The sequence below is a fragment of the Scyliorhinus canicula genome, chromosome 1 (genome assembly GCF_902713615.1).
Source record: "Scyliorhinus canicula chromosome 1, sScyCan1.1, whole genome shotgun sequence".
In the NCBI taxonomy this organism is placed as follows: domain Eukaryota; kingdom Metazoa; phylum Chordata; class Chondrichthyes; order Carcharhiniformes; family Scyliorhinidae; genus Scyliorhinus; species Scyliorhinus canicula.
Window position 1 is genome coordinate 20,879,951 of NC_052146.1, and position 23,816 is coordinate 20,903,766.

Genomic DNA, 23,816 nt, shown 5'->3' on the forward strand with positions numbered 1-23,816 from the left:
CCACGTGGGAGCTGGAACTCCGCAAATATCTGCAGGGAAAGGGATGGCCCCTTTGGAAAGAGTTTTGTGCAAATGAGGAGACAGGTCCCGGAAGTATAGGTCATACTTGGTGGGAGAACCTCTCTCAGATACACAAAAAGAGTTTAGGTAAAGCACGCAAGCCGATGGCGATTGTGTCCTGCTTGGCACAGTTGCGAGGCGCAGAGGAGGTCATCAGGACGCTCCGGACAGATTTAGAGGAAAGGAACCGAATGAGTAAGGTCGATGTCAGGGACATCGAGAAAGAAAACCTGGAATTAAAAGGGAAGTTGGCAGAGAAGGGTAGAGAGGTGGATGATGCCAAGAGGGCTCACCAGTCTTGTCTAGCTCATCTGAACAGTTCCCAGACCCAGTATGAGAAAGCCTATCAGGACGTGCAACGTGCCGTTCTGATAAGACAGGAATCGGAAAAGCAGGTGGAGGCATTGCAGAGGCAATGTTCCGATCTCAAAGCAGCTTTGAGAGCACTCCATGCTGCAACGACCGAACAAAGACAAAGCACAGTTGACCACGCGAAATGCAGGAAACAGATTGCGGAACTGCAATCTCTGCTTTCGGTGCAGAATGGCTTCCAAAGCACCTTTGGAGCTCAGTTAGATGGGGAAAACGCCCCAGATTGGCAGGAATTAAGCGAGACAGCGCAGCGTTATGTTCAGGGAACATGTGCGCCCGCAGCTCAGCAGAAACGACAGGCACCCCAACCCCCCACAGCTCAGATCATAACCGCACCCATGAATCCCGTAACCACACAGAGGAAAGCCGAATCAGAAGGCGCCCCAGACATAACTTACACCACCCCTTTAACAGTAACCCAGCTAAGGGACGCTTGTGAAAAGATCACTCCGTTCCTCCCCACCGCAGACCCCCACCAGTTCTTTGCTAAAGTAAAACAGCAGGCTACCATGTACGGCCTGGATGAGAGAGAGCAGGTTAGGCTCACCGTGCTGAGCTTAGACCAGAGTGTAGTGGCAGCCCTCCCCGACCCACAAAACGTGGCAGGAGGCAGCCTAGAGGAGATGCACACTGCCATTTTAGATGCCATCGGGTACAATAGAGGTGACCCCGTAGAAGGCTTGAATAAGTGCAGGCAGAAGAGATCCGAACACCCCACAGCATTCGCAGGAAGGCTGTGGATTCATTTCAGCGCAGTTTTCGGACAGCTAGATAGAGCGCATTTAACCCGCGAAAACATGGTTAAGTGGACGCGCACAATTATCTCACACGCAACAGAAACAGGACAGAGCGCTTGCAATAATTACGACCCCTCAGAAGAGGCCCATAACGAAAAATGGGTCCTCAAAAGATTGTCCCGCGCTTGGGAGCAATCGCTTCAGGCAAAAGCAAAGGTTAGATCCCCAGAAGAGGCTCAGGCTGCTGCAGACATCCAAGCAGTCAGAGAGCACCAGAAGCCCGCATGGGTAAATGAAGGCAAGAGCAGCCCTCAACAGAAAGGACAGGAATGCTATAACTGTGGACAGTTAGGGCATTGGGCAAAAGAGTGTAATGCACCCCAGCGATCTCAGAGAGGCCAGCAGACAGGCACTCTGAACCGCAACAAGGCAAAACCCATCCACAATGTAGCAGTACAGTCAGGACCCACCAATGTGGACGAGACGAACTGACGGTGTTCGGGCTCCCCCACTTGGGTCTGTGACACACTATGGGACTCATCAGGGAGGCCCGTAGTCACGGCAAAAGTCAAAGGGAAGCCCATAGAGTTACTGTGGGACACAGGAGGATCCCGCACCACCATTAACTCCACAACCACGGCACACGCAGACACGTGGCCGACCACCTCCACCATCACACTTAGCGGGTTCACCGGACACTCGCAGCAGGGACATATCACAGCACCCGTAGCGATCCAGCTAGGGAACATTTCCACAAGACACCCCGTAGTTTTAGTAAATCTTCCCCGGACAGCAGAGCACATCCTGGGGATCGATTTCATGAACGCACACAGCTTGTCGTTCGACCCAGTGAACCAGTGTGTCTGGCGAATGGCGAGATCAGACAGAGCCCCAGCCACCCTCACAGTAGGAGACTACGCTAATCGGATTAGCGCAGTGGGAGAGTACTCATTCGACCTGACTACACTCCACACCGACCGACAAATTAAGGCCCTACTGAACAAACACAGGACAGCATTTGCAAGTCACCGTCATGACTGTGGCAGAATGACTGGACCAGTTCATGTTACCGGACAGGACCCCCGACCGCAAAAGCAATATAGATTTCCCCTCGAGGCAGAGGTGGAAATAGAAAAGGTTATAGGCAGCTTGTTGGACCAAGGTGTACTGAGAACGGTAGCCTCCACCAACAATGCCCCTATTTGGCCAGTGAGGAAGCCCGATGGATCATGGCGTCTGACCATCGATTATCGGGAACTCAACAAAGTAACCCCCGCAGTAGCCCCAACGGTAGCTACTAGTCCCGAGACCATGCTCAAGCAGGGTCTCAACGCCAAGTACTTCACGGTATTGGACATCAGTAATGGATTCTGGTCAATACCATTGGCAAAAGCGTGCCAATACAAATTCGCATTCACTTTTAAAACACAGCAGTACACGTGGACATGCCTCCCACAAGGATTCCACAATTCACCCTCCATTTTCCACCGACAGCTGGCAAGTGGATTAGAAAAATTTTCCCGACCCGAATGTCTGGTACAGTATGTAGACGACCTACTACTGCAGACAGACACAAAGGCAGAGCACATTTCGCTTCTGGCCGAACTCCTAGAACTCTTAACTGAAATTGGCTGTAAAGTTAACCCGAAAAAGGCCCAAATATTGGAAAGTAAAGTGATGTATTTGGGATCAGTCATCACGCACGGCAAACGCGAGATCGAATTCAAAAGAATAGATTCGATTGTCAAATTGCCCCTTCCCCAGAATGTTTCAGCCCTCCGGTCGTTTTTAGGACTGGTTGGCTATTGTCGGAACCACATCGACGGATTCGCGACAAAAGCCGCCCCACTTTCAGAACCTCCTTAAGAAAGGAGCCCCCTGGGAATGGCTTCCGCAGCATACAGGCGCTGTGGAAGAGTTGAAACGAGCCCTTAGTGCAGCACCCGCGCTGCTAGTCCCCGACCAACTTTCACCGTACGCAATCGAGGTAGCTAGCACAGATCTGACCCTCTCGGCCGTGTTGCTTCAGGAACGGCACGAGCAGCTAAGACCAGTGGCTTATGCCTCCCGACTGTTAGACCCAGTAGAACAAGGATTTTCGGCCTGTGAGAGGCACCTCCTTGCTGTCTTCTGGGCAGTGCAGTATTTCTCATACATCACCGGACTCAACCCCATCACCATTCTAACCGAACATACACCCACACAGCTACTACTAGACGGTCGACTGAAGGACGGTTCAGTTAGCCAGATTAGGGCAGCTAGGTGGACCCTACTTTTACAAGGACGGGACATTACAGTGAAACGGACACGCACACACACATACTTAGCAGACAACCTCCAATATCCCGGACAGCCCCATGACTGTGAAATTGTAGCTCCCCTGCATAACACAGGACCCTTTTTAGCCAAAACACCCCCCAGGAAGATAGGAAACCCAAAACAAAGCCCCCAGCCCACAGACACGTGTGGACCCTTGAGGATTTATGTAGACGGTTCCTCCACAGTTTTAAATGGTGAGCGTATCACAGGATGCGGCATCTATGTAGAGGACGCGCAGGGGCGCGCTCTCGAAGAGATAGCTCTTAAGTTACCAGGTCACTTAGGCGCGCAGGCAGCAGAGCTAGCAGCCATAGCGTACATAGTGGACCACCCCGATTCTTTCCCCAGCCCAGCAGACATATATTCAGACAGCTTATATGTCTGCAATAGCCTGACAGATTTTCTGCCCCTGTGGAGGACACGAGGTTTTGTCTCCGCAGACGGAAAACCCCTTCCATCAGCCCCCTTACTCCAGCATATCCTAGAGAAAGCGAAGGACAGGACCTTCGGCATAATAAAAGTAAGAAGCCACCATAGGTCATCACCCCCTGGGAATGTAAAGGCCGACGCGTTGGCTAAGGCAGGTTCCAGGAGAGGACACTTATGGACCCCCCCAGCTAGCGCACCAGCTAGCGCCCCTGTGAGCGCAGTCCAAGTCTCACAGACTGATATTAAAGATCTCGTGGCAGCACAAAAACAGGACGGAGACCTCAGGGAGGTTTTCAAGGGAAACTTTGTGCCTGCTTACGAGCACTTTAAACACGCACTGACCACACATGAGGGTGTGATCATTAAGGACCAACTTTATGTGGTCCCACAGCAGGACAGGAATCAGATGATTGCCTTGTTCCATGACGGACACGGGCATCAGGGAATTGATGCAACAACGAGGCACCTCAGGCAACTCTGTTGGTGGCCTAATCTCAGGAATGATGTAACGCACTACATAGAGAATTGCCTGATTTGTGCTCAGAATAACCCGGAGAGGTATTCTAAGAAAGCACAACTTCGGCATACTCGCCCAGTTAACGGCCCTTGGACAAACCTCCAGATCGACTTTATAGGTCCATTGCCCCCTTGTCGGAATGGCTATAAATACGTTCTGGTGGTGATAGATACCTTTACCAAGTGGGTAGAGGCATTTCCCTCACGAACAAATACAGCAAAGACAGCTGCAAAGATCCTGACCCACCACATCTTCACGAGATGGGGTTTACCCCGAAGTATCGATTCGGACCAGGGATCTCACTTTACAGGACGGGTCATGAGGAACGTCCTGACAATATTCGGAATCAAACAGAACTTCCACATTGCGTATCATCCACAGTCCAGCGGGATTGTGGAGCGCATGAATCGGACCCTAAAAACTACCCTTAGGAAAATGGTTCAAGAGAACAATTCCACATGGGATTCAGTGCTCCCATTTGCACTTATGTTCATAAGGAACACTGTCTCCACATCGACAGGATACACACCACACACACTCATGACCGGACGCCCTATGAAAGGTACAGAATTCCTTTTAGGACTGGACATGACAAGCCCCGAAGTGACGGCCCTCACACATGAAACGGCAGTTAAAGATCTAGTTGAGACTGTGAGGTCTGCACAGCTCGCAGCCGCAGTCCAGCTAGGGAAACGCCGACAGCAACGGACTGCCTGTTTCAACAAGACCGTACACACCACAGAATTCCAGGTTGGGCAACAGGTAATGTTATCTGTTTATAACCCCAGCAGTTTTTTGGCTCCAAAATATTCCGGTCCCTACTCAATTTCGGACAAAATTAGCCCCTCCGTTTACAGGATAAGGTATCCTAATGGGAAGACCGCGTGGTTCCATATAAACCAGTTAAAGGCATATGGAACACAGGCCAACCATGCTCACCATGTCCTGCTGGATGCAGCAGAACACTTCACCCCGCCCACCAGAGACACTTTTCCACCATCCCCCTCACAGACCAGTTCATCAACGGACTCGCCCACGACTCCGCCCACAGACCACTACAGACCACGCCCCGACACGCCCACAAGCTGCCACAGCAGAGACAGCAGGACTGACACTGACTCTGAAGACAGCGACATCACACAGCCATACAGCCCACACTGCACCAACTACGACCCCGACTCCAGTGACCCCATGGAAGTCACCTACCTCAAACATCCAGAACCACCACCCGACCCCGACTACCCCGACAACACACTCGACGCTACACAATGGCACAGGGACAATTCCTACAGACTTGTCCGCAATGATGAAAGTGACCCCCAGTCACACAACTCCAAAATAGCATGCCTGATCCACACAAGGGTGTGGGATCCGGGAGAGCAGGACGACACGGTGTCTGACTCCCGACACGGCAACCCCTTTGTGACCCTGTTCACAGAGGCAGAATCAAAGTGAGGTGTCCAGATGATGTAAGATAGGAATCGTTTGAGGGAAACGATGTCCTTTCTGATGGAACCTGCACGTATGTTTGTCTTCGTTTTATGTTTGTTTGTTTTCAGGAATGTAAATGTTTCAGTTGGAGGATGGACATCTTCTTTTCAGCTGAAAAGATTGTGACCACCTCACATACACGTTAGTTTGTCCGCAGATACTTCTGAGAACTTCGGTTTGATTGGAGATCTTTTCCAAAGTTGTAAGGCCACACGCCAAATAGCTTGTCCGCAGATATCTCTGAGAACTTCAGGGATGTCCTCAGTTGGAGCATCTTGGCTCCCTTGGTTTCTTTTTCAGGTGCCCCTCTATTCGGCGAAATAGAGGCTGCAAGTCATGGTAAACACATTCGTACCCGTTTCTTTCCAGGTTACTCAGGCAGTGGACAAACGGCACTGAGGACCCGCCCTGTCTGAGAACCAACCCTTGGTCAGCCAAGCTCGGGTACGGCACAGCACGCCCTACCCGGGGATCCCATCCAACTCGTACCCGTAGCGGCCCATACGCAACTCATTCGGATTTTTATTTCCAAGTTTGTTTTCATTTTACGTTAGGTAGCCCTTCGGCCACCATCCCACATGCTATTTACATCCGGGAACATTCGGATGGTAAATCAGCAAAGCCTGCGAGACGGCTCGCAGAAGGAAGGATTGTTAGGTGTATGCTGGTCTTTAAATTCGCTTTTTGAAAAAAAAAAATGAGGGGAGTCACAGGGTGTGACTTAGCCAGTCATTTTAAAGGGTCAATTGGGATTTGAAAGACAGATGCACTAACAAGTAAAGGTCTTAAACTGTGTATTGACAGATACTGTGCTTGATCCCAAAGGTTTCAAAGGACGAGACAGAGGTCGAAGCCAGGATTGTCAATACCGGAGGAAGAAGGAAGAGAAAGAAGAAGAACAGCAAAATGATGGAAGCCCATTTATTACTATTTAATGTCATATGTATATGTGTGGAAACAAGACACGTTTCCCCCACAACCCCCACCGTAAATGTTAGTACAACAAACCCCCAGTGCTCAGCTCTGATCAGCGAGGTTCAGACCTGGTGTACTAAATTCATGACGTGGTACTCCATGTCCTACATAATCGAATCACTGTTGGTGATCGCGATCCTCATCATCCTAGTGCAGACCCTCAGGTTGAGGAAATGGAAGAGGAGAGCCTCTCGTTCCAGCACCTCACCCATCTATAGAGTGCAATCCCCCATCTTCGGATTCCACCAAACCCCTCAACCCCTCACTGATTACAACACTCTGTAAATAAAATTCAGCCATGTATTATATTGTTCCATACTCGACTGCCGAGTTGGGAAGTGTGATGTTGTGGTGTGAATGGTTAAGATTTTAGAGTGATTAAATGTTTAAGTTAAGGTTAAGGTTAATAGTGATAGGTAGAGGTTCCCAATTGTAGTAATGCATGTCCCTTTGACATAGGGCCAAGTAGAGATGTTAGTTAAATTTTTTTTTCTCTTCTTCCCATAGTTTAGAACAGAGTAGAACAGGAACTGGCAAGAGGTCAGAACACAAGGAGGCAAAGTACGTAGGTGATCCTTCACAATAGTATGATTGTGAGGATCACAAGGAGGGAATGTAGCCATGCTGGCCACGCAAAATGGACACTGAGCCAAACTAAAATGGAAGGCTGCTGGGAAACAGACAGTTCAGCCAGAACAGCAGTCTGCAAAGAGCAGTTTGCATTCTGCAGCAGCAGAAACCAGTTTGGGCTCAGGTGAAAAGACCTTAGCTAGGTGCAAATGGCAAAACGCTTTGCATACTAATGAGGCCATCAGACTTGAACACCCACACAATAGATACATTTGGTTCTGAATGGACACATTCCAATCAAGACCCAGACATCGAGGCACCAGAAACCTCCAAACAAAAGGACATAAGAAACGCCCCCTCCATCACGGAGACCCCCTCGCATTGGGGAATTAATCCAGTATCGATAAGAAATTGATCCAATAGGTAGAGCCCGCCCGAGAAGAGGGAAGGACAATGGAACCCCTATAAAAGATAGGGACCTCGTGTTGTCCGGTCTGTTAAACCTGTGCTCCGGCCCCGACTGACACCTGGTATCCTGACTCCAGCCGTTGAGCACCAGCCGCCGAAACCGTAAGTTCAACGCTCGCTACGCGATCCAAGCCCGCTAGACTCCCAAGTGCCAGAACGCTTGCTGAAGGCTGCAGACAAAACCAGGACGAAGGCCTCGTTCTCTGACCTTGCCTGTTCCTGTTAGATAAGTATTCTGTTTGCTTATGTTTAGTTGTAGCTTAGTCTCTTAGTGTGTGCATGAGTATTTATTATTAACTGTATAATAAATATTAATCGTTTGAACTTGACTAATCGGTGTATCGTCTTTATTACTTTGAATTTGACCTTGGAATACTTGTGACGTTGCCTATACGGCAACTGGCGACTCCAGAGCTAAATAATTACATAGAACAGAGCCTAGCAGTGTTAAGCACACGTCGAACTCGGAGGCGTGTTAATACACTCCAATAAACGCGTTTTACGCCCATAGTAAAACGTGCAACAGTGCTCAAGGCTGGTGAGCAAGCAATCCAATCTCAAGCCTTACCCAAAGCAAATTGTAATAGTGATTATATTAGATGTCCCTCTCCTTCTGTTGAGAAGTATTAATTTGGAGCACTTGCTATTGTTCAAGGAATATGTAGTCAGTTGTGAATTGTGTTCTCTGCAAATTTATTTTCCCCAATCCCTGTTTGGGGGGTGAAATTGATTGTAATTTTTGTACAAATTTGCGGTTGCAATAAGTTATGGGCAGCACGGTAGCATTGTGGATAGCACAATTGCTTCACAGCTCAAGGGTCCTAGGTTCGATTCCGGCTTGGCTCACTGTGCGGAGTCTGCACATCCTCCCCATGTGTGCGTGGGTTTCCTCCGGGTGCTCCGTGGATTGGCCATGATAAATTGCCCATGGGTGTCAAAATTGCCCTTAGTGTTGGGTGGGGTTACTGGGTTATGGGGATAGGGTGGAGGTGTTGACCTTGGCAGGGTGCTCTTTCCAAGAGCCGGTGCAGACTCGATGGGCCGAATGGCCTCCTTCTGCACTGTAAATTCTATGATAATCTATGCACTCCAAAACCGTGCTATTTACAAATGAGAAAAAAAAACTTGCATATCCCATAAGGCAGGCAAAGCCAAGATCTGCAAAAGATAAAGGTGATATCTCTCTGGCGCACTCTTAGTGGGTGGTGTAGCTTTATGTTAAAAAAAAATCACATCTCAATAAGAACTCTAACATCTGCCTACTTGCTTGTCAGGACATGTATATACGTCGGCACATTTGTTGATTTGATATATTCCCAACAGCATCAGATAGTTAAACTTCAAAGCAACACAACCAGCACATTTAAAATTGGTCCACAGAACCACAGCAAAAAACAAATCCAACTTTCCATTCAGTTTTTGTGTAGCAGCTCCTTCATATAAAATGCTGTATCATTCCCAATTGTGTGTAATGGATAAAATATCAGGGATGTATTTTGCCCAAATTCACCCCATCTGAGATTTAAAATAATTCCAGATCAAATTTATTGCCTCTGAGACCCACATGACGTGGGCTGTTCATGTCTTAAAACAATTCATGGATCAGTCTAGGAGCTGAACCACAACTAACCAGTAAAAACAGTCAGGCAATACCACTGCAAACTCATGAAAGTAAAAGGGTTCCCTGTGATGTACCAAAGTGCTGATTCCTCATTTGCTCTTCAGAACCCTGACAATTCTAACCCGTCACCAAAGCAGTCAACAGGCAAAAATCAGCGGGGGGGGGGGAGGGGGGGGGGGGGGGGGAAGAGGAAGAGAGAGAGAGAGAGAGAGAGGAGGCACTTGAACTATAGTTTCTAATTTGCTATCATTTAAGGATGTGACAAAGTAAGTCAATAATAGCACAATTCATTTTCACGGGTTAACATGAAACATTTCCAAATAAGATAGCAAAGTATATTCACAGTAACTCAATTAAGGAGCTTATTATAAGAGATTCTCTGATTATAATAACAACATTGAACATTGCTATTTTAAACAGTCTCTTCAAAGCAACCTTAAACTCAGCCATGGGTGGGGGTGGGGATTTTGTGCTCCAGTTTTCATGAATCATGACAGGTCGCCCTTGACATGCACCTGGCGAGCAAAACCAGCTGGAGGCAAACAGCTAAGTACAGCCCCGGGGGAGAGAGAGAGAGAGAGGATCATGCCTGGGCAGCACCCTGACATTGTGGGGGCAGGATTATTGCGTAGGTGGATGTTCCATGTGCGTGAGTGTGTTGTGTGTGTGGGGGGGTTCTATTTTTCTTTATTTGTTTCTTTAAGTCAGGATGTTCCAATCTTTTAAAAACCTACATTCTGGTGGGGCAGGTTCAACCAGATCCCACCGTGCCAGCGTGACATCATGGAACCTGCCCCGTAATCTTTAGATGGTGAAGGAAGCCACCCTTGAACTGGCGGCTTCCATCCCATTTTCACTCATTCGCCACTCTGGAAAAAAAATCAGAAAATTCCACCCATAGACTCTGGAGGAACTTAAGATACCTTTCCACCTTTCTCCTCAAGGAATGTTCTAATGTTTTCATTAAACTAATAATTTCTGTTAGGATGCTTACTTTGCTCAGGTCTTTGGCTGCAGCACTGTCTTCTTCACGACATGGCAAGCGATGGACGAATGCCAACATTGAATATTTGGCTCTGATAAATTCGGCTTTACTTGGGCTGAATGGTGAAAGAGATAGTGACCAATTTGTTTGACAAGGCAAGCATGTTTTAAAAACGCTACAGTGCACACATATTTGGAAATAAAATAATTTGTAGGGAGGAAACAGAGTCTTTTGAGAAATTGTGCTTGTGTCAGCACTGGGAAATATAATACAGACAAGTCAAGATACAAATACAGAAAAACTAGATGTTAAAATAATACCATTGTCACTCTGCCTTCGAAGACCCTGTCCCCATAATGTGCCTTAGGTTGATTTTTTGAACAGAACGCATGACTGTATCAGTGTGATGTTTACCAATTATCCCATACCAGCCATTATTCGGTAATGGTGTCAATATAACATTCATAAGGGCTTTATCTGAAGAAGAAATTCCTTTCTCAGAGTTACTAAGCCATTACACAGAGTGGACAGAGCAAGCCCTTAATCCATATGCTTGTTTTCTCCAAAAAAGAATTCAAATTGAATACAATTCATGGACCTCACAAAAGAGACATACTAGGTCCAAGCGGAAAACAACACGCATTACATCTGATCTCACGCTTGATCTTTGCCAAAACGCCGAGTGCGCTGAACTGGTGACAGCTTTGTCCTATAGCTATTGTCTTCCTGAAACCAGACTGAGACTACACAAACTCACTCCTGCTGAAGCATAGCTTTGTGGGTGCAGGCAACTTTCTAAATACCTCACTGAAATGATCACATTTCGTGTGAACTTGGGTCAATAAGAGTGGTCCAGTTCTGGGCATCACACTTTACGAAGAAGATGAAAGCTTTGGAGTGAGGTCAGAGGAAATTTATTGGAATGTTTACAGGGATAAGGGATTGCATTACATGGTGGGAATGGAGGAGCAGGGCTTGTTCCAATTGAAGCAGGGAGGACAGAGGAGAGTTGATGGGCAGTTTAAAATTGTGTAGGGAGAGTAAGTGAAGAGAAACTATTTCCAGTGGCTAATGTGTCGCTAACCAGAAGGACAAGACTTAATGGCTAAAGAACCAGAGTTAACATGAGGAAAAAGGTTTTTTATGCATCGAGTGTTTAGGATCTGGAATGTGTTGCCTGATCAGGGGTCAGAGATAGATTCAATAGTAGCTTTTGAAATGAAATTGGATAAAAATTTAGAGGTAAAATTGCAAGGACAGGGAAAAGAGGTGTGGGACTAATGCTCTTTGAAATGGTCAAATGGCCTCCATCTGTCTGGTACTATTCAAGATTCCATGGAATGCATTTTATTGTGGACTTTGGGACATTCAACAATATGTAAAGATGTTATATAAATGTAAATATTTATTTGATTCATCTGGGGCCTTTACAGCCAGGAGACAGAGGAGGCTGACAAACTATCAGTGCCAGATCCCAGGCAAAAGACTTGTGTCTAATCTGCATCATCACCAATTTTCTCAGATTTTTCTCTTAAAACAGGAGATACTGACCAAGAGCTATGTAACATTCTGATCCTGGGACCTAGCTTACAGGGTTGCTCAGTGTAATATTGTTGCCGTGCTAAGGATCTGCAATCAGAGATTTTTAAAAGCAAGTTTTCAGCTATTAACAGCTCTTCCATGAAATGACTAATGCATTTGTTGCAAGTTTGGTTTTCATAAGTTTGTAGTTGGCTCCAGAAACATCCTCCCAATTCACAAAGAAGGCTGGCAGTGAGGGAGACATAACCCCAACATATGAATATTGAAGGCAATGGACTGCTTAACCCCTGGAAATTGTTCCTATTCAGGCAACAAATAGTTAATGTAATCATTTCATGGTTCAATTTAAATTCACTGGTGTAATAAAAATTCTGTTTATAATGGAGACAGAATGATTGGGGGCCTCACGGTAGCATGGTGGTTAGCATCAATGCTTCACAGCTCCAGGGTCCCAGGTTCGATTCCCGGCTGGGTCACTGTCTGTGTGGAGTCTGCACGTCCTCCCCGTGTGTGCGTGGGTTTCCTCCGGGTGCTCCGGTTTCCTCCCACAGTCCAAAGATGTGCAGGTTAGGTGGATTGGCCATGCTAAATTGCCCGTAGTGTAAGGTTAATGGGGGGGATTGTTGGGTTACGGGTATACGGGTTACGTGGGTTTAAGTAGGGTGATCATTGCTCGGCACAACATCGAGGGCCGAAGGGCCTGTTCTGTGCTGTACTGTTCTAAGGAATGAGTTTTTTTAACCTCAGATTCAATCAGAAGGCATTCTCTGGCAGAGACCACAATAATAATTATGAGGAATTGCAATGTTAGACCAGTATCAACAGGAAAGACTGATAACTTGGAAGTGGTCTCAGGCATGCTATCAGGCATGTGCAAATTGATAAATTGTTTGGACTCATTTTTTAATTCTTCAGCTGAGGTGATAGAAGTTAAGACTGCAGTACCACAAGCCAATAAAGAGTTCTGACAAAAAAGAGAAATTATGTTGTACCTATGATCTTCTCTGATCTTCTAGTGCCTTATATATGCAAAATATTGTTGGAGACAACTTTTAAAATTACCTGCTTGAGAGGCATTTACTGATTGGGTGGATCAATCATACCTGAACTGCTAAATCTACTCATTAATTTGAACTGTTATGAAGTATGTGTGTTAAGCAGGATCAGATATACTTACTGTACTTTGTCTTGAGGGCTGGCCTTGCGCTTTCCACTCAAAGCAGTAGGATCCAACAATGAGTGTTCCCAGATTGAATTGGCACCATTGCTAACAAGAGTTTGTACCATCTGAAATTAAAAACATTTTCATAAAGGCTGAAATTGAATACAATATTCGCAATGGTGTTAATAGTGTTTCTACAAATGATGCAGCTTCTGCATGAGCATTTATTTTTCTTCTGGAGGCTCAAATCTTTGCTCAGTTAGACTGAAGAAAATAGTGGTAAGTAGAACATAAAATATCTCAAGATGGATTGAAGTGTTGGGATATGGATTATCCACTATTAAACTTATAGAAATCATTGCCTTGAGCAGATTAATCCTGATGATACACAATAATAGTGCAATAGTGCAATGTAGGTTTCAAGTAATAATCTTAATCAAAAACAACAAGAATTTTGTGGAAGTAATGTGTTAGATTAAGACTCCATGGATTTTTACCAGGCTTGATTAAAGTTACATCCGAGGCAAAATTATTACTTCTGGTCATCCTCAGGCAGAGTAGGAAATGACAAAAAGGTCATCAGTAAGGAATGTCCATTTTTAGTACACCATAAAGTGTCAAATTATCGTAGCACACCAAAGGTTAGGAAAGCAGCATTAAAACATTATTTACTTATAATTAAATTTTTCTAATTAAGGGCCAATTTAACGTGGTCAGTCCACCTACCATGCAGATCTTTGGGTTGTGGGGTGAAACCCACGTAGACAAGAGGAGAATGTGCAAACTCCACACGGACAGTGACCCGGGGCTGGGAGTCAATCCAGGTCCTTTGTGCTGTGAGGCAGCAGTGCTAACCACTGCGCCACCGTGCCGCCCTGAGCATTAAGACATTAAAGCCACTGCCACTCTAGAATTAGGATCTATTTATTTTCCATGAAGTTTAAGGGGCATAATGGTTAACACTGCTGCCTCACAGCTCTAGGGTCCCAGGTTCAATCCCAGCCTTGGGTTGTCTGTGTGGAGTTTGCACTTTCTCCCGTGTCTGCATGGGTTTCCTCCAGGTGTTCCAGTTTCCTCCCACAGTCCACAGATATGCATGATAGGTGGAATGGCCATGCTAAAATTGCCCCCTTGGTGTCAAAAAGTTTAAGTGGGGTGACTGGGTTATGGGGATAGTGTGGAGGTGTGGGCTTAAGTAGGGTGCTCTTGACAGGGCTGGTGCAGACACGATGGGCCAAATGGCCTCCTTCTGCACTGTAGGGATTCTAAGATTCTTTATTTTAAAATGATTCCTCCTACCCACTTTCCTGTCTTGCTTTTCTCTATGGACTAAAAAGATATGCACCGTGATTACTCAGGAGCCACATATAAAGTTTACATCGTGTTCCCATTAATTTTCATTCATCTCAAATTACTGGTTAAGAATTGTCTACTTGGGGCAGCAAGGTGGTGCAGTGGTTGGCACCGCTGCCTACAACGCTGAGGACCCGAGTTCAAATCCTGGCCTTGGGTCACTGCCCGTGTGGAGTTTGCACATTCTCCCCGTGTCTGCGTGGGTTTCACCCCCACAACCCAAAGATGTGCAGGGTAGGTGGATTGTCCACTTTAAATTACCCATTAATTGGAAAAGAAATAACTGGGTACTCTAAATTTATTTTTTAAAAAAGAATTGTCTACCAATGAGGCAACAACAAAACTGCGGTTTGTACATGGTCAGGCCTGCAAAATTCAAGAGCTCAAAAGTGGAAATATAAAACACAAGTGGAACTGAACAGTTTGGATTGTCAGCTCCTCAAAACCAGTAAGTCCGACCACAGCATATTCAATTCTACTCCTCTCCTCCATCCCGGGTGAACAATCTGTTCCCACATTCCTGCTAGCAATGCTGCTATTAGCTACTAGGAATACATGAGGGAGGTCCCAAGTAACCAATTTACTTGCTAATTTGCTAGTAGCTAATTTTTCCACCCTTGTTTGGACATAGCTGCCCATCCACAAAAATGACAAGATTAGATATTGAGCAAATACATAATTTAAAAAAAATAAATTTAGAGTACCCAATTAATTTTTTCCAATTAAGGGGCAATTTAGCTTGGCCAATCCACCTACTCTACATATCTTTGGGTTGTGGGGGCGAAACCCCGCAGACACGGGGAGAATGTGCAAACTCCACACGGACAGTGACCCAGAGCCGGGATCGAACCTGGGACCTCGGCGCCGTGAGGCAGCAGGGCTAACCCACTGTGCCACCGTGCTGCCCAGCAAATACATAATTATGGCCAGAGAGACACACTGTACCATTATTTAAGTCGTTAGGCATCTATGTACAAAGAGGAATTTCCCAGAACCAGTTTAGAGACTTTTCCCTCCTAACTGTGGCACTCAGGAGATTACAGGGCTGTTAATGGGTGAAGAGCTTTGCTGTCATATGACTGCATGAGTCAGGCTTCTTTGAGTAACCAGTCTTTGTCTGCACATCCAGTTTATATATTTGCACAACACGAAAAATGCATGTTACTCAATCTCCAATCTTTCAAGATTTAATTTGCTACTTCCTTTTAACTTTTAATTATTCAACTCCTGAGACACACAAATTATAAAAAACTTCCCCAAGCCAATTTAATTCTGTTCCAGGGGACCTCATCAATCATCAGTCCAACTAGATTTTGTATGCCGTGATATCAGACATAGCCAGGGACCCATCCAGCTTTCTACTGAACCTTTGCAGCAAATCTGTGCTCACTAAGGGGATGTGATTACACAACAAAACGTTCCTTACCTGTAGCAGGGAGGGAGGCCATGGTGTGTGCGTCAGGTGTCGTACCTGAGAAATATGCCGCCCCAAACTGCGGTGTACACTGCAGCAGTCATCACAAATCAGAACACCCCTGTTTATTGATGCCCAGCGAGGATCTGGAAAAGAAACAATTTATACATTTTTAAAAATGCTACACTAATTTTCAGACACTTTGGCACGCTTCAAAAAGCACCAATGTCAATGCAAAATTTAGCAATATTTTCATGGAAGACCAGAAAAAATGAACTTGCAGATTTCAAGTCCTGATTATGTCAGAAAGCAACAAGAAAAACAAATGTTCATATCAGGAGCATCTTAATATTCAGAAAAACTTACCAAATATCTTGTTAAACTCCAACGCTTTAATATCAGGTTTTTTTTCCCTGACGGGATGGTTGTTATATAATTGCCCTCTTTCTCAATCCCAAAATAGCAGATTATCAAGTTTATTGTTCAACCAGCATATTCTTTAGAGGGATTTCAATGCATTACAAAATACAATTTAATCTGCTTTGTTGCACAAAACTGCAAGTATTGCTGGCACGGTAGCACAGTGGTTAGCACAGTTGCTTCATAGCTCCAGAGTCCCATGTTCGATTCCGGGCTTGGGTCACTGTCTGTGCGGAGTCTGTACATTCTCCCAGTGTCTGCGTGGGTTCCCTCTGGTTTCCTCCCACGGTGCAAAGATGTGCAGGTTAGGTGGATTGGTTATGCTAAATTGCCCTTAGTATCCAAAAAAGGTTAGGTGGGGTTACTGGGCTACAGGGATAGGGTGGAGGTGAGGGCTTGGGTGGGGTGCTCTTTCCAAGAGCCAATGGCCTCCTTCTGCACGGTAAATTCTATGTCTTAATCGAGTCCCAGGAGGACACAATTCCTGGACCAAATGGACCAGATTTAGTACTCCCGATTCAGTTAGTGCATAGAAAGAGAACTAACATAAGTAACCATCGAAGAACAGGAATTAAAACAAGTTCTCCTTTTGAATTTAGCTGCTAAAACATATTTTCTTACAGAATTGATAGAACTATTAGTAGTGTACTAAACAAAGGGCTTAAACTGTGCATTTGAGAGTTAGCATAAACATTTTTTTAAAAAGTAAGAACTCTTACAACACCAGGTTAAAGTGCAACAGGTTTGTTTCAAATCACTGCTCCTTCCTCAGGTCACCAGTGCTCCAAAAGCTAGTGATTTGAAACAAACCTGTTGGGCTTTAACCTGATGTTATAAGACTTCTTACTGTGCTCACCCCAGTATCTCCACATCATTTTTTTTTAAAGTATTTTTATTCCACAAATTTTCAACATTTTTACTATTTACAAACCCCCGAAATATTAAGCCCCACTCCCCCTTTCCCTCAGCAGTCAATGGTAAATAACTCAAACTACAAAATAAACAAAATAGTCCCCAAACTACAAAATAAATAAACCCTAACTATTATAGAACCCATCACTCGCCCATCCTTAGAGCAAATTTCTCTTTTCCCAGGGCCAAAAACTCCAACAGATCCCCAGACACGCCCAGACACAGGGTGGAGAAGCTGATGTCCACACCAACAAGGCCCACTTGTGAGCAATCAACGAGGCATAGTCTAAAGCATCTGCCCCCACATGCGCCTGCAGCTCCAGCCGTCTCAATACCCCTAATATGGCTCCCAGGGGACCAGGCCCCAATTTCACGTGTAAAACCCCTGAAATGGTGCTGAACACTGTCTGCCAAAACCTTTCCAGCTTCAGGCAGGCTCAAAACATATGGACATGGTTCGTGGGGCCCTCCCACATCACTCACAGACATTCTCCACCCCTTCGAACAGCCGGTTCATCCATGACTTTGTAAGGTGCGCCCTGTACACTATCTTCAGCTGTTAGCAGCCCCAGCCTCGCACACAAAGTTGAGGCATTTACCCTCCGCAGCACCTCACAATTCCTCCTCCAGCGTTCCTTCCACTTCGCCTTAACCCCCTCGTTGGACACCCCATGCTCCTCCAAAATCCTCCCATAAATTGCAAGGACCCCCCCCCCCCCCCACACTGACAGCACCCAGCACCGCCTCCAGCAACAAGGCAGGCGCCATCAGGAAGTTCAAGAAGACCTTCCTCAGAAAGTCTCGAACCTGCATACACCTGAAACATTTGCCCTGCGCCAGCCCAAACTTCTTGCCCAGCTCCTCCAGATTCACAAATCACCCTTCCAGAAACAGATCCTTCATTTCATTTATCCGCCTTTCTTCCCAACCCTGGAAGGGCTAGCCCCCCTCTGCCTGCTGTCCCCTCTGGAGTGTCCCCTTCCTAATCCTAGCCACCTTCCCCAGCCAAACAAAGGAGAGACCATAAAATACTCACTTTCTCCTAAATTCAATTTGTACCCTAAAAACGTCCCAAATCTCTGAAGCAACCTCATTATGCAACAAGAAAAGTCATCCGCAGACCAGGACACCCTATGCACCACCACCACCCCCTCATTATCCACTTCCACAACCTCAAGCTCCTCTGTAGCCAATACAACAGAAGAGGGGGCATGGGGCATTCCTGCCTCAGGCCCCGTTGCAAAGCAGATTACACTAAATTCATATTATTTGTGTGCACACTCGCTACCAGCTCCTTATACAAAAGCTGCACCCACATCACAAACTTTGGCCCAATCCGAAATTTCCCCATCATCACCATCAAATAACTCTATTCCACCCGATCAAACGCCTTCTCCGCATCTAACGCCACCACCACCTCAGTCTCCCTTCCTTCTGCCGGAGAAAGCACCACATTCAAGGAAAACTGCCATTTATGAACCCAGTCTGATCCTCCCCAATCACCTTCGGAAGACATCCAATCTTAACGCCAGCACCATTGCCAATATCTTGGCGTCCACATTCAGCAGAGATATGGGCCTGTACAACCCACACTCCATCGGATCCTTGTCCACCTTAAGCAACAACAAGATGGAGGCCTACCCCATTGTTAGTGGCAAGACACCCTTGTCCATCGTATCCTCGAACATTCCCATCAACGGCACCAGCCTATCCTTAAATCTTCGATAGGATTCGACCGGAATCCCATCTGGCCCCATCACCTTCCTGCCTGCATCCTCCCGATAGCCACCTTCACCTCCTCCACCCCCATCAGCTCCTCCAGCCCTGCCCTCTTCATCTCACCCAACCTCAGGCACACTACCCCACCCAGAAAATCCCTCATCTCCCGTTCATCCTCTGGTGGCTCCTACTTATACAAGTCCTTATAAAACTTCTCAAACACCTTATTAATCTGTTCTGGAGCCACCACCAACTCCCCCATCTTGTCCCACACCCGAACTATCTCCCTCGCCGCGGCCTCCCTGCGAAGCTTGCCTGCCAGCATACGTCCTGACTTCTGCCCGTACTCATAGACAGTACCCTTCTCAACTGATGCATGGCTTTCTCCATGGACAATAGATCAATCCTCACCTGCAACTCTTCCTTTTTGCCAGGAGGCCCGGGTCCAGATTCCCTGCGACCGCCCATCCACCTCCAAAATCTCTTCTATCAATCGTCGGCATTCCTCCCTCTTCACCCGATCCATCTTGGCCTTAAACAAGATCACCTCTCCCCTCACATTGTCTTCAGAGCCTCCCAAACCACCAACGGCGAAACCTCTCCCATGCAATTGAACTCCACATGTTTCTCAGTCACCTTCCATATCTTGTCACAGAACCTCCGGTCCACCAACAACCCCATATCCATCCTCCACCCTAGCACAGGTCATAAATTTAAAGAGGCACAGCCTTGGATTTTACATGCAGTATGCAATTTATGACAAATAAAACTTATAGCTGGAGACTGGCCAATGTTTGCTTTTACCTTTTTCTGCAACAAATATAGTTGGCTCCCTCACCACTCCTGACTAAAGCAAGAGACGGAAAGGTAATTAAGAAAAAAAAAATCCTACTCAATATATTTTCTGCAGCTCCTACTGAAGATGTTCATAAATAAAACGGAGCAAAAATTGTGATGAAGTTAAACACAATGTACGTTCATACACCAATTTAACCAAAAACTTCAATTTGTACTCCAAATCAAATTATCAGGTACCCAAACAGAGTTCTCACCACTGTGCAGTATTTGCTGTCGTCAAGTTGAGTGAGAGAAGGGGCAAGGGAAGAGAGGAAATGTAAATAATTTAATTTACTCAGTTGCTCTACAGAATCACATCAAAGAAAGAGCTGGGAAATTTAAAGTTAATGAAAACATTTTAAAATGTTTTAACTGTTATTTTAAATTGTTCCCCGGTTCCTCAAAGCTACCCGATGTGTACACTTCTGCTGCCAAGAGGCCAAGTGGGAGTGGCCTGTTCACAAATTTCTGTCAATACTCCCTTTACTTGCTCGCTAGGCCTGCCCAGGGTTTTGCATCCCTTCCAGTTTTCTACCTACTCATGGAATTGAAGACAAATTATTGATCTGGTTGGCAAACTGGCTGAACATCAGTAGACAGGCCAGGTATTCCATTTATTTGGAATTAGTTCAGGAATTCTCACCCTGCACTGTCCACCTCTTTCCTTTTAAGACACATAAAACCAGCACTTTGACTAAGCATGTGATTATCTGACCCAAGTGTCTCAGTGTGATACTTTGTTTTTTAATGCCCCTGTGAAGCACCTTAGGATGCTGCATTATGTTAAAGGCACCAATAACAGTTGTTGTTGTCGGTGACTAATGGTGCCCGACAAGGATTTGTGCGAGGGCTCCAACTATTCAGCATGTTTATCAACACCTTAGACGACGAACTAAAGAACCACAGATCTAAGTTTGCCAATGACCAATAGATGGCCCGCAATTTGAGCACTGTTGATGGAAGCGTAAAATTACAGATATTAATAGATGAAGTGAATGGGCAGAAATGTGGTGAGATGATTTTAATGTAAACAAGCGTGAGACCATTCACTTTAAACCTAAAGAGAGTAGAACAATACTTTATACATGGTGAAAAGCTGAAAATTGTTCAAGTTCAAAGAGACTTTGGGGGGTCAAGACACATGGACGTTACAATGTCATGAATAGTTGCAGAAAGTAATTAAAATGTTTATTGGATACAAAGGACTAGAATACAAACTACAGATATACAAGCCCAAACGGCATGCAACACACCATAAGAAAGATATATTGGCCTTCAAAGGAACATAGCACAGATTTATCAAAATTGCATCTGAACCCCACGGGTTAAATTGTGAGGAGAGATCAGAGTAGTGTTGCATTCGTGGAATTTAGAAGGTTATGGGGTGATTTGATTTAAATTTTCAATGGTATTAAGACAAACAGATAGGATAGTTGAAAAAACTATTTCCACCAGTTGGGGAGTCTAAAACAAGGGGACATAATCTAAAAATACAGACAGACGTTTCAGGATGAAATCAAAAAACATTTTCTGTGCAAATAGTGGTGGTAGTGTGGAACTCTCTACCACCAATGGTAGTAATGAACAAAACTCTGATGAAAGGTCAGAGACCTGAAATGTTAACGATGTTTCTCTCTCCACAGATACTGCAAGATCTGCTGAGTATTCCCAGCACTTTTGTTTTTATTTCAGATTTCCAGTATTCGTACTATTTTGTTTTTGAGCCTGTCCCAGGTGGGTACAATAATTGGCTCGAAGCACTGAAGTCACCCTGCCAGTAATTCTCCCAATGTGGCAGCTCAAAAGTCTGCAGATTAAAACACTCAAAGCAGGTTGTTTTAACTTGAGATTCTGGAGATGTGCACGTGCATAAAGTGTAGACCTATTATAAAATCCCAGCCTACAGAAGTAGCATTACCAACTAAGGCAAACAAGGAAGAGTGACACATGCAAATAGGATTCCATTTCAATGCCACAATTCTGGGATTCCAATTTATTCATGGAAACAGTGCACTTTTAAAAATTAATTCACTGGACGTGGATGTCAAGCATTTATTGCTCACCCGGAATTTATCTCGAGAAGGTGGCAGTGACCACTGGACCACTGCAGTCCATGTGGTGAAGGGAAGGAGCTCCATGATTTAGACCCAGCAACAATGAAAGATCATTAACATATTTTCAAGTCAGGATGATGCATGATTTGCTGGGAAACTTAGGGGTGATAGTATTCCTGTGATTGCTGCCCTTGTCCTTCTTGGTGGTAAACGTCACAGGTTTAGGAGGTACTGAAGAAACCGTGGCAAGTTGCTGGAAGGTTTCTTGTAAATGGTACACACTGCAGCCACACTATGCCAGTGATGAAATGAGTGAATATTTCAGTGGAAGTTAGGTTTACATGAGTGCAAACTATTAATGCAGTGTCTCACAAAATGTTCCAAACCACTTCATAATTGGAAGCTAGACCTAAGCTGGGGTTGAGGAAATTTAGGACAAGCCAAAAGAGGTTTTAAGGAGAGTCTCAAAACGGAGATGATGATCAAGAGAAAATTCCAGAATGTGAAAAAGGCAAGACAACTGAAGGTAAAGGCAGTGGGGTATTGGTGGAGCTCACAGAACTCTAGAATTTGAAGAGCAGCATGTGTAAATAGAGGATTTGAAATTGATAGGCTGAGGGACGGGAGGTAAATAACAGCCAATGAGAATAGGTTGCTATGTGAACAGGGCTTTATGCAGGACAAGAAAAGAGGGGTGGTGCTCTGGGCAAGATGGAAGTTGATACCTGGGCATCTAAGAGGCACTATGGGCCATCAGCAGCAGAATTGTACTCAACCACAATCTACAACCTCATGGCCCAGCAGATCCCCCACTTACCATTACTACCAAGTCAGAATATCAATCCTGGTTCAACGAAGAATGCAGGAGGGCATGCCAGGAACACCAGGCAGACCTAAAAATGAGACGCCAACCTGACAACGCATGCCAAACAGCCTAAGTAGCAAGTAATAAACAGAGCTAAGCAACTCCACAATCAACGGATCAGATTTAAGATCTATAGTCCTGTCACATCCAGCAGTGAATAGTGGTGGACAATTAAACAATTCTCTGGAGGAGAATATCCCCATCCTCGATGATGTAGGAGCCAAGTGCAAATGCAAAAGTCAAGGCTGTGCATTCTCAACTATCTTCAACCAGAGGTGCTGAGTGGATGATCTACCTCTAGGTCCTCCCGTTGCAAGAACGCCACGAGCGAGACGCCGACAATGGAAAAATTCATTGACCTCGGGGCAGGATTCTCCGGTTGCCGGGCGAACGCGGCCGGAGAATCCCAGCCTGTGTGTTTATAATAAAGTTTTGTTTTAGAAATACCAAAGCCCTATTTTCTTTCATGCAACCACTCCAGGAGCAAATCATTATTTCCACCGTCTTAAAATTAACTAAACTATTGGAGCTTCGGTCGAGTATCCTAACCACTGTTGGAATGTGGTCTGGGATTGCAATACACCTTCTCAAGGGCACTAGGAATGGGCAATGAATGTTGCCTCGCCAGCGACGTTCACATCCCGTAAATGGTTTTAATACAAATTTGCAGGCCAGTGGTGAGGGCAAGAAACTGGGTCTCTGGCAAGAGCTGAACAAATGGCCTAGGTCTTGCCAATGTTAAGATGCATTAATTTCAGGGTCAGGAACTACTCAATGTTCAACAGCAGTGCAACAGTCGTGGAAGCTAAATGTCCCAAAAGACGTGTAGGTGAATTGGACATTCTATATTCTCCCTCAGTGTACCTGAACAGAGCCCACAGTGTGACAACCTGGAGATTTTCACAGTAACTTCATTGCAGTGTTAATGTAAGTCTACTTGTGACACTAATAAAGATTATTATTCATGTAAAGGTTTGTCCCATTTTCAACTATT

The 23,816-nt window shown here is 45.5% G+C and overlaps 1 protein-coding gene across 16 annotated transcripts in view; it reads right to left on the reverse strand.

Annotated features, from left to right (window-relative positions):
• git2a (G protein-coupled receptor kinase interacting ArfGAP 2a) overlaps window positions 1–23,816 on the reverse strand; it is a 130,380-nt gene that overhangs the window by 91,761 nt on the left and 14,803 nt on the right. For all 16 annotated transcript variants that reach the window (XM_038817417.1, XM_038817248.1, XM_038817333.1 and 13 more), the window contains exons 2-4: window positions 16,028–16,161; window positions 13,264–13,373; window positions 10,554–10,659 (exon numbers count right to left, since the gene is read on the reverse strand). In XM_038817417.1, coding sequence (XP_038673345.1) covers window positions 10,554–10,659; window positions 13,264–13,373; window positions 16,028–16,161 — 350 coding nt within the window. The remainder of the gene's footprint in view (window positions 1–10,553; window positions 10,660–13,263; window positions 13,374–16,027; window positions 16,162–23,816) is intronic.